The sequence below is a fragment of the Phyllostomus hastatus genome, unplaced genomic scaffold (assembly GCF_019186645.2).
Source record: "Phyllostomus hastatus isolate PE091 unplaced genomic scaffold, TTU_PhHast_1.1 phas_scaffold_129, whole genome shotgun sequence".
In the NCBI taxonomy this organism is placed as follows: domain Eukaryota; kingdom Metazoa; phylum Chordata; class Mammalia; order Chiroptera; family Phyllostomidae; genus Phyllostomus; species Phyllostomus hastatus.
In genome coordinates, this window is record NW_025334009.1 from 4,354,189 (window position 1) to 4,366,888 (window position 12,700).

Genomic DNA, 12,700 nt, shown 5'->3' on the forward strand with positions numbered 1-12,700 from the left:
CCAGCTGAGGGAAGCCCCGCCCCCAGCCCGCCCCCGGCCCGGGGTGCGAATCTGATGCGGGCGAGCGGCGGGAGATGCTGGAGGTTCGCGAGCCGGAGCGGCTGCAGCTGGCGCCGCGTCTGCCCCGCGTGCTCGGAGCAGATTCTGCCCGCCGCCCCTGGAGCCTTCGGTGCCCCCGCTGAACCTGCGATCGCATCCTCCTTGTGATCGACCGGCGCTGCAGGTGCGGAACGGGCCGGGCGGGGGGCGCCCCCCCCCCCCGCCCAGAGAATGCACGTTGTGGTCTTGGGGGATTGGGTCTCTGGTTCGAGGTTCGGGTCGCCGAGTGTGCGGGTCCCCGCGAAGCGTGGGGCTTCGGCGGGGGCAGAGGGCAGAGCACGCGGGCTCTGCGGATCCGGGGGTCGGCGTGCGGGGTTGGGCTAAAGTTCCCGGTCACCTCTGACGGCTGGGTGAGGGGTCTCAGGGGAAGCCTCCGAGCCAGGTGCAGGCGAATCTTCTGCACCTGCCCCCCGCCCCCCCTTGTGTACTCCCCGCCCCCCCCCCCCGCCTCGTTAGGCTCCTAATCGTGAAAGCATTAACCCTCAGACATTCGTGGTGCCCCAACCGGGGTAGGGCCCGCGAGCTGTATGGTCCTTCCTGACTCCCGGCGCCTCCAGCCCTCCCAACGGCCCCCGGCTCGCTCCCTCCCTCCCGCGCAAAGCAGTCACTAATTTCCATGACAACAGAGTTTTTTATGGACGACAACCTGGAGGGGGCTGGGCGGGGCTGCTGGGAGCGGGGAAGGGGCTCCAAGCCCCTGGGGACCAGCAGCCCCCTAGCCGAGACCCAGATCCCGAGCCTGAACGTGGGGCCTAGCGGGGGGTTCCAGGCACCGCCAGCGCTGGGCGGTGCGGGTGGGGGACGCACATGTTTCTGCTGGGAGGTGCGGGGCTTGGCGCTCACACGTGTGCCTCCCGCATGTGTATGGCTGTGCCAGCGGGGGCGAGCCAGCAGCGCTGGGGAAGGGGGCCAGGGTGGCACCGCGGAGGGAAGCAGGGGCCCCGGCGAAGGAGGGGTGAACGGTGAAAGAGGGGGTGTTTTCCTTCCCCAGCCTGTAGCATCTGCAGAGACCCTAGGCCCCCCCCCCAGGGCCCCCCCTCCATGGCTCTGCAAACTGCTTTTGTCCGCACCCCTCAGGCAGAGGCTGCTCCGCCAGCTCCCCTCTGAGGAGCAGGCCCTCCGTCCCTCCCCAAAAGCTCAGTCTGCAGCAGTCCCGTCCCTGCACTGCCGCCCGCCTCCAAGGCACAGGCTTTGAGACCCCCCAGGACCACCTGCGGAGGCCTGGCTGCCCCCCCACCCCCGGCTGGTTCCTGTCAGCTTTAGGCACTTGCTGGGCCCCAGCTTCCTCAGCTGGGGTTCCTGGGTCCCCACTTCTCTCGGTGTCGGCCTGGGCCCTGGGGTGGAGAGGCCTCTCCCCTCTCCCCTCCCCCCTTTTTTAAAGAGCATTTGGTGTGGACTCCAGGTGCCATAGGCTGTCTTTCCCGTACCTGCTGCTGGCCCCCCTCTGCAGCCCACGTCCTGGCCACCACTCACTAGTGGGGATCAGTCCTTGCTCGGGAAGAAGGCCTCCCAGTCTGCGATCCCTATCTAGGGAAACTGAGGCAAGGGGAGGTAGGGCCGTGCAATTGTCATCCTGTTTCTAGGTGGCTTCGGGCGCTCTTTCTGGCTCTCCTGACGGGCTGCACTGTTGGGAGGGGACAGGGGCGGCAGGGAATTAGGCTGAGACGCTGGAGGAGCCCTGGGGACCCGCGGCCGCCCGGAGAGCGGAGCGGAAGGGGAGCGTGCGGCAGGGGAGCTGGGCCGGCTGGGAGGAGGGGCTGGGAAGGGGAGCAGCCAGGTCTCCGAGCTTGTTTCCAGCCCCCTGGTACCTTCCACCTTGCACATACGGGGCCTGCCCGACCTGAGCCCTGAGTCGGGGCGATGATGGCTGGCGGGAGGGGCTGAGGCACTGCTTTGACTTCAGGGATGGCAACAGTTGGCCTCCTCCCCCAGGCTGAGGCTGTGCCTCCCACATCAAGTTCCAGGCACGTCCGGGGGACCCGGGGACCGGGGGCTCGGCTGCAAAGGCCCAGGCTCCAGGGCAGCTCCCGGCGCGGGTGTTCAGGGCTCGTGGCCACGGAGGCCTCGGGGCTCTGCTGGCGCCCACGGGCCCCTTCAGAGCCACCTGCCCGCCTTCCCCTCCTGTATCCTGGTGGCTGCTTCCTTTTTATTCCATTGCCTCTCTGCACCCCTTCCATCATAGGGTGTGCCTTTGTCTCTCTGTGCCTTGCCCTGCTCTCTCTTTTTTATCTCAGTCCCCCCACCTCCCTACCCTCCACAGGAACCAGCGCCACGGAGCCTATGGGGACCCACAGGGAAGGATGCTGGCAGACGCCTCAGGGAATTCTTGCAGAAGGGGTTTGGCCAGCACCTCCCTCCTCCCCTTCCCCTTGTTTTAAAACTTCCATCACCATAGCAACCCCTTGCTCTCTGAGCCTTCCCTTGCATTTCCCCTCCTCCACCCACAAGGAGGCAGGGTCCCCAGTGGATTTTTCCTTCAGGGGTTCAAAGATTGGGACCCCCGGCTCCTGGGGAGGTCAGTTGGCTCTTGGCTCTTGGCTCTGGCTGCATGTTGAGGACTGAACTTTCTAGAAGCAGTGCAGGACTGTGTGCCCACCCCAGAGACCCTCTCTCCATACTCCCTCATCAGATGGGAGCGAGTCCGCAGCAGGGGCTGGGGACAACGGCCTAGCCAGAGGCTGACCCGCAGCCAGCACCACTCCTGGCCCATCCCCTGAAGCAGCTGGACGGTGGGCTAGGAGCTCGGCCCTGCCTCCTGACGCCAGCCCCTGAGCACGAGGTCTCCAGCCCCCCCCGGCCCTCCGGGTGAGGCCTCAGCGGCGGGCCAGGCAGGGCCTGGGCTTAGGTGAGCGTGTCCATTGCATCAGGAGACCCAGCCCCAGTCCCCGAGGGAGGAGAGCAGGGAAAGGGAGCGGGTGCTGCAGGCTGGTGTTCACAGCTGCCACTAAATCGGGAGGTGTTGTCCACAGTTGCCGGGAGGCAGCCGAAGCCTCCTGGCCCCCCAAGCCTTCCTAGGGTTGCTGTGAGCTGTGGAACCCCACACGACAGAGGACAGGGTGGCAGGAAACTCCTGTGTATGCCTAAGGAAAGTGGGGTCAGCACCAGGTTGACCCTACTGGAAAGGAGGGGACAGGCCTCTCCTGTGGGACTTCTGGGCCTCTGGAGCTGGCCTCTGCCCCTCTCGGGTTCCCCCTAGGCCAGGCTGGCCTTAGGCAGCAGTAGGGCGCCTGGGGACCTTTCGCTACCAGGGCACCTGCTGTCTGAGGCTTCCTCGGGGTCGCCCAAGGCAGGATGGCCTGAGCCCAGGGGTCAGAACGAGCAGTGCTCGGCCCTCAGGCTCCCTCAGAGCCGGCAGGAGGACAGTGGCAGTGCCAGGCTCTGCATCCTCCTGGGCACACCGTTCAGTCTCTCTGCAGAGAATGGGAGATGCCACGTGCCTCGCTCGGGAAACGGCCGCCGTGAGGCTCCTGCGCCCTCGCACGTCCCGGCGTGGACCCGAGGCAGAGCCCGGGCTCTGTGTGGCTGAAAGGAGAGCTCCCCGCTGCTGTGTGTTGAGGCTGAGCTGTCTGCGCCATGGGGGTGTGGAATGCGAACCCCTTTCTGCCTGGCCTTTCAGTTCTCGAAGCCATGTCTTGCCTGTTCCTCCGAGCCTTGGGGCAGCCCCCCCACACACACTCCGCCCCGCCACCTTGCTGCAGACAGGTGTCGGGGGCCCTGTGCACCAGCAGCCTCCCAGGCAGCAGCAGTGGGTGGCAGATGGTAGAGGGGTGGGGGTGGAGGGGACCAAGGCGCTAACCGGCGGGGGCCCCTTTCTTTTCTCCTCGTCCTGGGGCCAGGCTGGGGGTGGAGGCAAAGAAGCCGCGGTGGGCTGAGGGCAGGGCGGCCTTGGGGAGGGGGGGCAGGCCCGTCCCTGCTCTGCCCGGGAAGCTTTAGGACGTGACTTTGGGCTGACGTGACCGTGAGCAGAGGGCCGGGTTTCTGTGGTGGGGCCGGACCTCAAGAGCAGCCCTGGATCCCTGTGAGCACAAGTGCAAGTGCATGGCCAAAAGCTGGGCCAAGATCAGGGCCAGGCATATACAAAACCTCCCACGCGGTGCGTCAGAGCAGGGAGCTGTGGAGTGGGGGGGGGGCAGGGGGAAGTTGTGGAAGGTATTTCAGAAGGGCCGTTTGGCGTCTGGAGCATCAGGATTGTTCTAGACAATCTGTTGCACAAACGACCTGATGTCAGGAACTGCAGGGAAAGAAGAGATTTGGCCCTGGTGCCGGCACCTGCCTCAGATGGAGGCCACTCCACACGGAGGCCAGATGGGCAGTACCCACACTTCCTGCCATTGAGTGGACACTGTTGAGCTGGCGAGTCACCTGTTGTTGGATGTTTAGGTAGTTGCTGGGTTTTTTCATGTTATAAATAACTCTGGCGTGACAAATAAGATACTGATGGGAGGCTAGGGGGAAGGGCATTCCTGCCAGAGGGAATGGTCCAGGCAAAGCCACAGAGCTGGGACACAGTCCCTCCTAGCGTGCCTGCGGGACCCAGGACAAGGTCTCAGATCCCATCCAGGGAAGGGGACCGTGGAACACCAGAGGGACCGATGCAGCCCCTCCCCGGACTTAGGGCAGAGAGACGGGTGGCCGCAGGGGTGGGTGGCCGCGCCTCTGCCGTCAGTTGTGAGAGTGGGATCCTAGCCACAGGCTGCTCCCCGGCAGACGCAGGAGCAGGGCTGTGGCCACGGTGGCAAAGACACGCAGTCGGGGACGATCTTCAAAGCTTCTCTCGTTCGCCTCTGCAGCGCCTCACAAGATGGCTTAAGCCCTGCCTTGAATCGCGCTGGTGAAATAAATACGTTTGCAATCCCCAAGCCCCAGACGGCCCAGAAGAGGGGACGGTAGAATTTGGTCCCTGATGCTGAGGGCAAATTTGAGGGAGAACCTCCAGGACTGTGACCCCTGGGAAGTGGGTGGCCTCTGCCTGGGAGGGAGGGAGGGAGGGAGGGAGCGAGCAACAGCCAGGGCTGGCCGTGGGGCTTGTGTGAGCCCTGGGCCTGGATCCCGGCTGGCAAAGTCCCTCCAACCCAAGCCCCTTCCTCTGGTGGTGGCTTCCTCCCTTCTCCACTACCCTGCGGCGGGGAGGGACCCCAGGCAGGGCGGTACCTAGGTCGCCCAGGGCCCTGCCCAGGCCCTGCGAGCAGCAAGTGCTAATCCCTGTGGAGGGACAAGCGCTTGCAGCCAGCGGAGCCAGAGCCGGCTGAGAGCAGCCTCAGGCCGAGCTTGCTGGGGCCCCAGGGGCCTGGCGACCAGGCATTATGGTGACAGACTCTGGGTCAGGTCTGCAAAGGTCCCGACACTGTCTCCAGCTCTCCTCCCGACGTTTGCCTCAGAGCAAGGGCTCTGAGTGCCTTTCCATTGGTCAGGGAGTTGGTCCACCCAGCACCGCAGGTGGCGATGGGGCTGACCCGTGGGACACCGTGCCCCAGGTGCCAGAGTGCCCGGACCCCACTGCAGTCAGCTCTGCGTGTCGTCACCCTTGTGCCTGGAACACCCGCCCCAGCCAGCGGCCTCTCCCCTGGACCCGAGTGCCCAGGTCTCCGGTGGGCGCCAGCAGTGAGGCACTAGGCGGGCTCGTGCTGTCCTTCCGGACCTCTTCCGGGCCATTAGCCCTGCGTGCCTCCTGGCAAATCCTCCCGCAACCCCTCCCGCCCTAAGGTCCAGCCCTGAGCTGCTTCTTCCTCCGTCTGTCCTTGCTTCTCCACCCGGGTGGGGTTTCTGCTTCTGAGGACCCCCGCCCCAAGCACAGTGCCTGAATGCAGTGGTTAGTGAATCTATCCACATGATCATAGTGAAAACCCTAACAGGAAGTTAAATGAAAGGTATAAACCTGTCCCCCCGACACCAACTCTTTGTCACATAGAGAACGCTTCATTTCTTAGTTGTCCTCCCATAACAGGGTTATATAAACTGGCAGGTAAATGTTAAAAAATTTAGCTGAATAGCAGCACCCTTTCTGTCCCTTGCTTTTCCACTTCACGACATATCTCAGAGACTGTCGCAGCAGCTTATTCCAGTCTGCTTTATTTTTTAATGTGTGTATTGATTTTAGAGAGTGCAAGGCGTGGGGGGGGGCGGTGGAGAGAGAGGGAGAGGAACATTGATGTGAGAGAGAAACCGATTGGATGCCTCTCACAAGCGCCCTGACCAGGGATCGAACCCACAACCTTACGGTGCACGGGACGATGCTCCAACCCACTGAGCCACCCCAGCCAGGGCTCAATCTGCTGTATTCTTCTTAATAGCCACCAAGTATTCTTTAGTTTGGGTGACCGTATTTTTATTAACATTTTTTCATGTGAAACATAACCAAAATTTAGGAATGTGCCAAAACTTGTGTGTACATTTTTACAAATGATTGCCAAGCTGTCGAACCCTCACGTGGGTTCAGAAACAGGCCCAACAGAACCCCCCCAGGTGTCCTGACCCCTTTTGTTCTCTTAGAAGGACTCGTGGGGTTCGTTTCCTAGTTTTCTTTGCAGGGTTGCCGGCGTGCTTATGTCCTCAGACAGCACGGGTTAGTGCTGCCTGTCTGGAGTCTGGAGCTTCGAGTCGGTTCTATAACTGATAGCACATCGGTTCCGTCTGGATTACATAATCGCACCCCATACGTATCCGTTTGTGTCTCTTTCCCTCAGCACCCCGAGCTTCACCCTGCGGGTGGGCGTCGCCGTAGCTACGTCACTTCCCCTGTCGTGTGACGTTCCATTGTGGGACCGTGTCCTGACCCACACGCGGCGTCACCAGGTGGACGGACATGCGGATTGTCTCTGGTTTTTGGCAACGGGGAACCTTGCAACCGCGAGCGTCCTCATACGAGTGCCCCGATGCACAGATATATGTATTTCTGTCGGGCGTATATTTAGCAGTGCAATTGCTGATTCATAGGGTATGCTTGACGTCCGAGGTTTCAGCAAACTGCGTTCCCCAGGGGAGGGAGGCTCGCCCCCCCACCCCTGTCCCCCGGCAGTGCTCATGTTCTTCTTGTGGTCTCTGCCAGCACTTGGTTTCTTCAGGCTTTCGGAGGTCGCTGACTGCAGGGCAGGTGGTTACAGCCCCCTTGGTCTGGAAAATAGCTGAAATGTAAAGAAATCATTCAGTCACCCTTGTCAGAGTGTATATTACAAAGTGATTCCCAGCTAGGTCAGTTTAGTACGGTGTTTATAAGCGGGAGGTATTTGGAATTCAGAGGGGTGGTGAGCTCAGTGGCTGGAGGTGCAGCCGGAAAAGCAGGGGTGGGACCTGAGCCTGACCACCCTTGGCCATTCCGGCCCTAGACTCTGCCCCTAGACTCTGCCCTGGCCCGACCTGAGCCAGGCTGGGGTCTCCCAGGGATGGCCTCTGTGTTGCGGGGAGCAGTGGGGAGTGGTATGGCTGAGCCAGCCCCCAACCTGCCCGCAGCTCAGAGCCCGGCAATGCCGTTTGGGTGTGTGACTCTGGGCGACAAGAAGAACTACAACCAGCCGTCGGAGGTGACTGACAGATATGATTTGGGACAGGTCATCAAAACGTGAGTGCCGGTCGGGTGCGCGAGGGTGGGAGGGCAAGGGTTGGGGCGAGGGGAGTGGCCTGCGGCCCGAGCTGAGCCCAGGGCCGTGTGGGTGCCCGTCGCTGCAGTGAGGAGTTTTGTGAGATCTTCCGGGCCAAGGACAAGACGACGGGCAAGCTGCACACCTGCAAGAAGTTCCAGAAGCGGGACGGCCGCAAGGTGCGGAAGGCGGCCAAGAACGAGATAGGCATCCTCAAGATGTAAGTGTGAGGCCTGGGGTGGGGGCCGGGGAGGCCGCAGGGCGGGGTGGGGCTCGGAGGGCCGAGGCCTGGAGCAGGACGAGCCTTCGGCCAGTCAGTCCCTCCAGCCGGCCCATGCGGCGGCGGTGGTGGTGGCACTCTCTCAGGGTTCGCCCACCCTTATCCGCTCTTCTCTCTGCTGCCAGGGTGAAACATCCCAACATCTTGCAGCTGGTGGACGTGTTTGTGACCCGCAAGGAGTACTTCATCTTCCTGGAGCTGTGAGTGTGGGCCTGGGGTCCCAGGATTCCCCCGTCCTCTACAGCCAGGGAAAGCCCCCCCGCCTGGACCCTTGGGGCCCCAGTCCCCGAGCCTTGCCCAGCCAGCCACCCGGTGTGGGCAGCCTGCCCAAGGGCTCCTGCCCCACCCTTGACCCTGCCCACGCCGGGCTCAGGGGCTGGTGTCCCTCAGGGCCACGGGGAGGGAGGTGTTTGACTGGATCCTGGACCAGGGCTACTACTCGGAGCGAGACACGAGCAACGTGGTGCGGCAGGTGCTGGAGGCCGTGGCCTACCTGCACTCACTCAAGATCGTGCACAGGAACCTCAAGGTGAGGCCAGGGGGCTGCTCAGAGGGTCAGCGGGCAGCCGGCCTGGGGCTGGGCTGGGCAGTCCTTTGGGGACTTGGTGCAGCCTCTGAGGTCCTCTCCTCATCGGACCTTTCTCTGCCCACCCACATGCCGTTTCCGGCCGGAGCAGCTGGAGAACCTGGTTTATTACAACAGGCTGAAGAACTCGAAGATTGTCATCAGCGACTTCCACTTGGCCAAGCTAGAGAATGGCCTCATCAAGGAGCCCTGTGGGACCCCCGAGTACCTGGGCAAGCAGAGGAGGGGCAGGGGCAGGGTGGGAAACCGCCTTCAAGGCGTGGCTCTGGGTAGGGGGGAAGGAAGTCTCCAGGGAGTGGGTGTGAGTGGTACCAGGCCTGGCAGGCCCGATAATGACCAGCCGACTGGGACCGTGTTTGCAGCCCCGGAGGTGGTGGGCCGGCAGCGGTATGGCCGCCCTGTGGACTGCTGGGCCATTGGAGTCATCATGTACATCCTGTGAGTGGACGGGCAAGCAGAGGCTTACAGCCAGGTGGCGGGGGGGCCTGTGCCCGTGGCCTTCCTGGGTGACCTTGCCCTTTGGCCCTCATGCAGGCTTTCAGGGAACCCGCCTTTCTATGAGGAGGTGGAGGAAGATGACTACGAGAACCATGACAAGAATCTCTTCCGCAAGATCCTGGCTGGCGACTACGAGTTTGACTCTCCGTACTGGGATGACATCTCACAGGCGGGTGAGGAGGTGCCCAGCATCCGGGGAGAGCGAAGGGTTGGTGTGGGGGGCCTGTTCTCAGCCTCCTCTGCCGGATTCTGCTCCTACCCGCCAGCCCATCCACCACCTCTAGACAGTGAGATGGGGTGCCATGCCTAGCCTCTCCCTGGCTTTGTCCCCAGCCAAAGACCTGGTCACAAGGCTGATGGAGGTGGAGCAAGACCAGCGGATCACGGCGGAGGAGGCCATCTCCCATGAGTGGTGAGCAGCGCCCCAGGAAGACAAGCGGAGAGGCCAGGCCTCTGTCCTCCTCACACCACGCAGGCCCCATCTAGAGGCCTTGGGTGGGGGTTAGGGTGCAGCCCGAGCCCAGACGGGCTGCCTGGTAATCCCTGGATCTTACAAGGAAAGGGCTGGGCAGAGCCTCCATGAAGGCCACGCTTCTGATCCAGACACATTTGCACCCTTTCCAGGATTTCTGGCAATGCCGCTTCTGATAAAAACATCAAGGATGGTGTCTGTGCCCAGATTGAAAAGAACTTTGCCAGGGCTAAGTGGAAGGTAAGGCTTGGATGGCTCTCTTTCCTGGAATGATCCCAAGGGCTCCTTCTGGCACCCACAGTCTCTTGCCTGCACACACACACAGAGGCTTTTCTCCACCCACAGTGTAGCTGTAGCCACTGTCTGAAGTGAGTTCTGCAGTCCTGGGGTGATCAGAGGCAGCCAGGGGCACCATGGGAAGGGCCTGGGCTTGGCCTTTGACGAGGAACGTGTCCGCCGTCTGTAAGCCTGACTCTGGCCTCTCTCGCTGTCCTGCTTGCAGAAAGCTGTCCGAGTGACGACTCTCATGAAGCGGCTCCGGGCGCCGGAGCAGTCCGGCGCCGCCGCAGCCCCGTCCACCCCGGCCACAGACACTGCCGCTCCTGGGGCTGCAGGTGGGGCCGCAGCTGCAAGCGCAGCTGGCCCAGCTCTTGGGGGCGGTGCCACCTCCGTCACAGCGGGTGATGCTGCAAAGAGTGATAATGTAGTCCCTGCAGACCGTAGTGCCACCCCAGCCACCGATGGGAGCGTCACCCCAGCCACCGATGGGAGCGTCACCCCAGCCACTGATGGAAGCGTCACTCCCGCCACCGACGGAAGCGTCACGCCGGCCACTGACAGGAGTGCTACTCCAGCCACTGATGGGAGAGCCACGCCAGCCGCGGAAGAGAGCACTGTGCCCACCAGCCAAAGCAGTGCCACCCCTGAGCCGGCTTTGGCCCAGCCGGACAGCACAGCCCCAGGGGGCGCAACAGGCCAGGCTCTACCCTCCAGTAAAGGGGAAGAGGCTGCTGGCTCTGCCGGGTCTCAGAGGGAGGAGACCAGCTGAGTGGGCAGGCTGGTGGGGGGCGGGGAAGGGCAGGAGGGTGGGAGAGTGGATGAGGGGCTTTTCACTGTATATAGAGTCACTGGCATGATGCCCTCGCTCCCCCCAGCCCCCGCCTCTCAGCGTAGGGCGTGTCTGGGGGCCACAGGAGAGCAGTGTCATCTCTCCTGTGTGTGTGTGTGTGTGCGTGCGTGTGTGAGTGGAGAGCAAGCCAGAGGCAGGACCGGCCCCAGCCCCTGCATGGATTCCTCGTGGCTTTACTGTCTTTTGCTAGCTTCGCCGGTTTTGTTTCTTGTGGGATGCTGCTCTAGGGATACTCAGGAGGTCCCTGCTCCCCTTCCTCTTTTGCCTCACGACCCCCCAGGCAGGCCCTGCAGGTCCCATCCTCTCCCAGGCCCTAAACTTGGGTGGCCTTGCCCTGAGAGCTGGTCCTCCAGCGAGGCCCTGTCAGCGGTCTTAGGCTTCTACACATGGAGGTATGTGCCTGTGGAATGCGGGCTGCTGTAGGAGTGGGCACAGGCTGGAACAGAGAACGCAGAAATCTAGGGCAGTATGCTTTGAGACAAGACTGGTCGTATGGTTGGGGGCATGCTTGGTAGCTGTGGGGGTCCTCAGAAGGGAGAAAGAATGAGGAGGGTAGAAGCTTCCACCTTTGTCCCTGGGAAGCCCCTCCCAAGACCCTTGTGCTGTTTCCTGCCCTCCTGGGTCCTGCAGTGGGTTTCCCTGCGCCCCGAGTCCAGGAGCCTATATATGGGGAAGGAGGAGCAATTAGGACGTGGCAATGAGAACTGGGAGGACGGAGTGCAGGCCCAATACCTAGTGCACCAGCCTAGCTGGGTCCTTCCCATGAGCCAAACAGGAAGGGCTGATATCCCCTGGCTCCTCCTGCCACCTTCCGGAGCAGTTCACAGTCCACCCATCCCGGGGGGCCTGCTGCCGGGCAGTGTCCCGGTCTGATTTGGGGATGTGCCCTTCACGGGCAGATTTTCTCTCTCCCACTTCAACAACACAATAGAGAGAGGAACCCCCTTTATGTCTGACCCTCTTCCTCTTCTATCAGAGCTCAGAGAGAGGCCCAGGTGCCCCTGAGCCACGCTGAGTTCCTTTGCTGGGATGAGGAAGTGGAACAAGGCTCCCCAGTTTCCTGATGGAGGCTCCTGGCAGGTGCCCTGTGTCAGACCCCACCACAGCCTGGGCAGGCAGCCACGCCGGTCCCGACCCTTGCTCGGCACTCTGGTGGCAGTCCTGCCCTTCTCCCTGCATGCCCGTGGGTCTGCTCTGGTGTATGAAGATCGGTGGGCTAACTGTGCCTGCTGAACCTGGCAAATAAATGTCACCCTGCCGAAGCCTCTGGCCACCCTCTTGCCTTTGCTTCCTCTGTCTCACTGGGGAGGGGCCCCTGGAAGGCAGTGGGGAGGGGAGAGGCTGGAAGCAGGTTCACAGATAGTGGCCTGTGCTCGGTGCCACGAGGCTTGCTTGGACTGAGAATGCAGACCACCCTTGCCACGGTGCGTTCCTTGGTGGTGGTGACGGGTGCCTTTGGACTGTAGTAATCCATGTGGATGATGGGCCCTATGATGGACTTGTGCCAAGGAATAACCTCTGGGCGCTGTCCTGACAAGTCCTGTTTAACAAGGAGTCCTTGTCTTAACCTAGGCATAAAACTAGAACCCACCAGAACTCAGCCACCAGAGAGAGAGAGATCTTGCTGATAGCCAAAGTGAGCTTCCCTGGGTTGGGGAGAGGGTGCACCGTGGGCATTGCACAAAGGTTCTATGCGGCCCTCTGTAGAGAATCCTTTCTCCTGGGAACAACACCTGTGATGTCCACACAGGCCCAAAGGATTCACTCTGAGTCTACTTCAGGTGGAACAAACCAGCTCCATATTATGGGACTCTGCATAAGGTTTCTTATGGGGAGAGGGGCGTACGTACCACTGCTAAGAATAGTTGAGGGTGACAACTCAGGAAGACTTGTTTCAGCCCCTACCGGCCCAGGTGAACCCACTTTCTTCCTCAGGGAAGACACAAAGATAACTTCTGTGGTGTGGGAATAAGAAAAAAGGGTTTGGTCTAGGAGACATCTGGGCCTCTAAAATTCCAACCCCACTAAGAGCTTAGCCCTGCCGCCTCCAAACGTGGGGATC

General features: G+C 61.9%; 1 protein-coding gene across 3 annotated transcripts; it reads left to right on the forward strand.

The window, feature by feature from the left end:
• Nucleotides 1–57: 57 nt before the first annotated feature.
• Nucleotides 58–11,892, forward strand: CAMKV (CaM kinase like vesicle associated). 3 transcript variants are annotated; one of them, XM_045857042.1, is made up of 12 exons: nt 58–223; nt 7,546–7,654; nt 7,762–7,893; nt 8,079–8,153; nt 8,344–8,482; nt 8,631–8,751; nt 8,902–8,977; nt 9,074–9,210; nt 9,371–9,449; nt 9,662–9,749; nt 10,012–10,123; nt 10,217–11,892. In XM_045857042.1, exons 2-12 carry the CDS (start codon nt 7,560–7,562, stop codon nt 10,555–10,557), a joined length of 1,395 nt encoding a protein of 464 aa, XP_045712998.1. In that variant the 5' UTR covers nt 58–223; nt 7,546–7,559; the 3' UTR covers nt 10,558–11,892. The 3 variants fall into 3 exon arrangements, with proteins under 3 accessions (XP_045712998.1, XP_045712999.1, XP_045712997.1); XM_045857043.1 differs by having other exon boundaries at nt 10,226–11,892; XM_045857041.1 differs by having other exon boundaries at nt 10,012–11,892.
• The last annotated feature ends 808 nt before the right edge of the window (nt 11,893–12,700 follow it).

Bases quoted from the DNA above. Each gene is read 5' to 3' on its own strand.
- CAMKV (XM_045857041.1), top strand. From the start codon at position 7,560: ATGCCGTTTGGGTGTGTGACTCTGGGCGACAAGAAGAACTACAACCAG. The intron at 8,154-8,343 runs GTGAGTGTGGGC...GGTGTCCCTCAG, and splicing joins TACTTCATCTTCCTGGAGCT to GGCCACGGGGAGGGAGGTGT. The intron at 9,450-9,661 runs GTGAGCAGCGCC...CACCCTTTCCAG, and splicing joins GAGGCCATCTCCCATGAGTG to GATTTCTGGCAATGCCGCTT.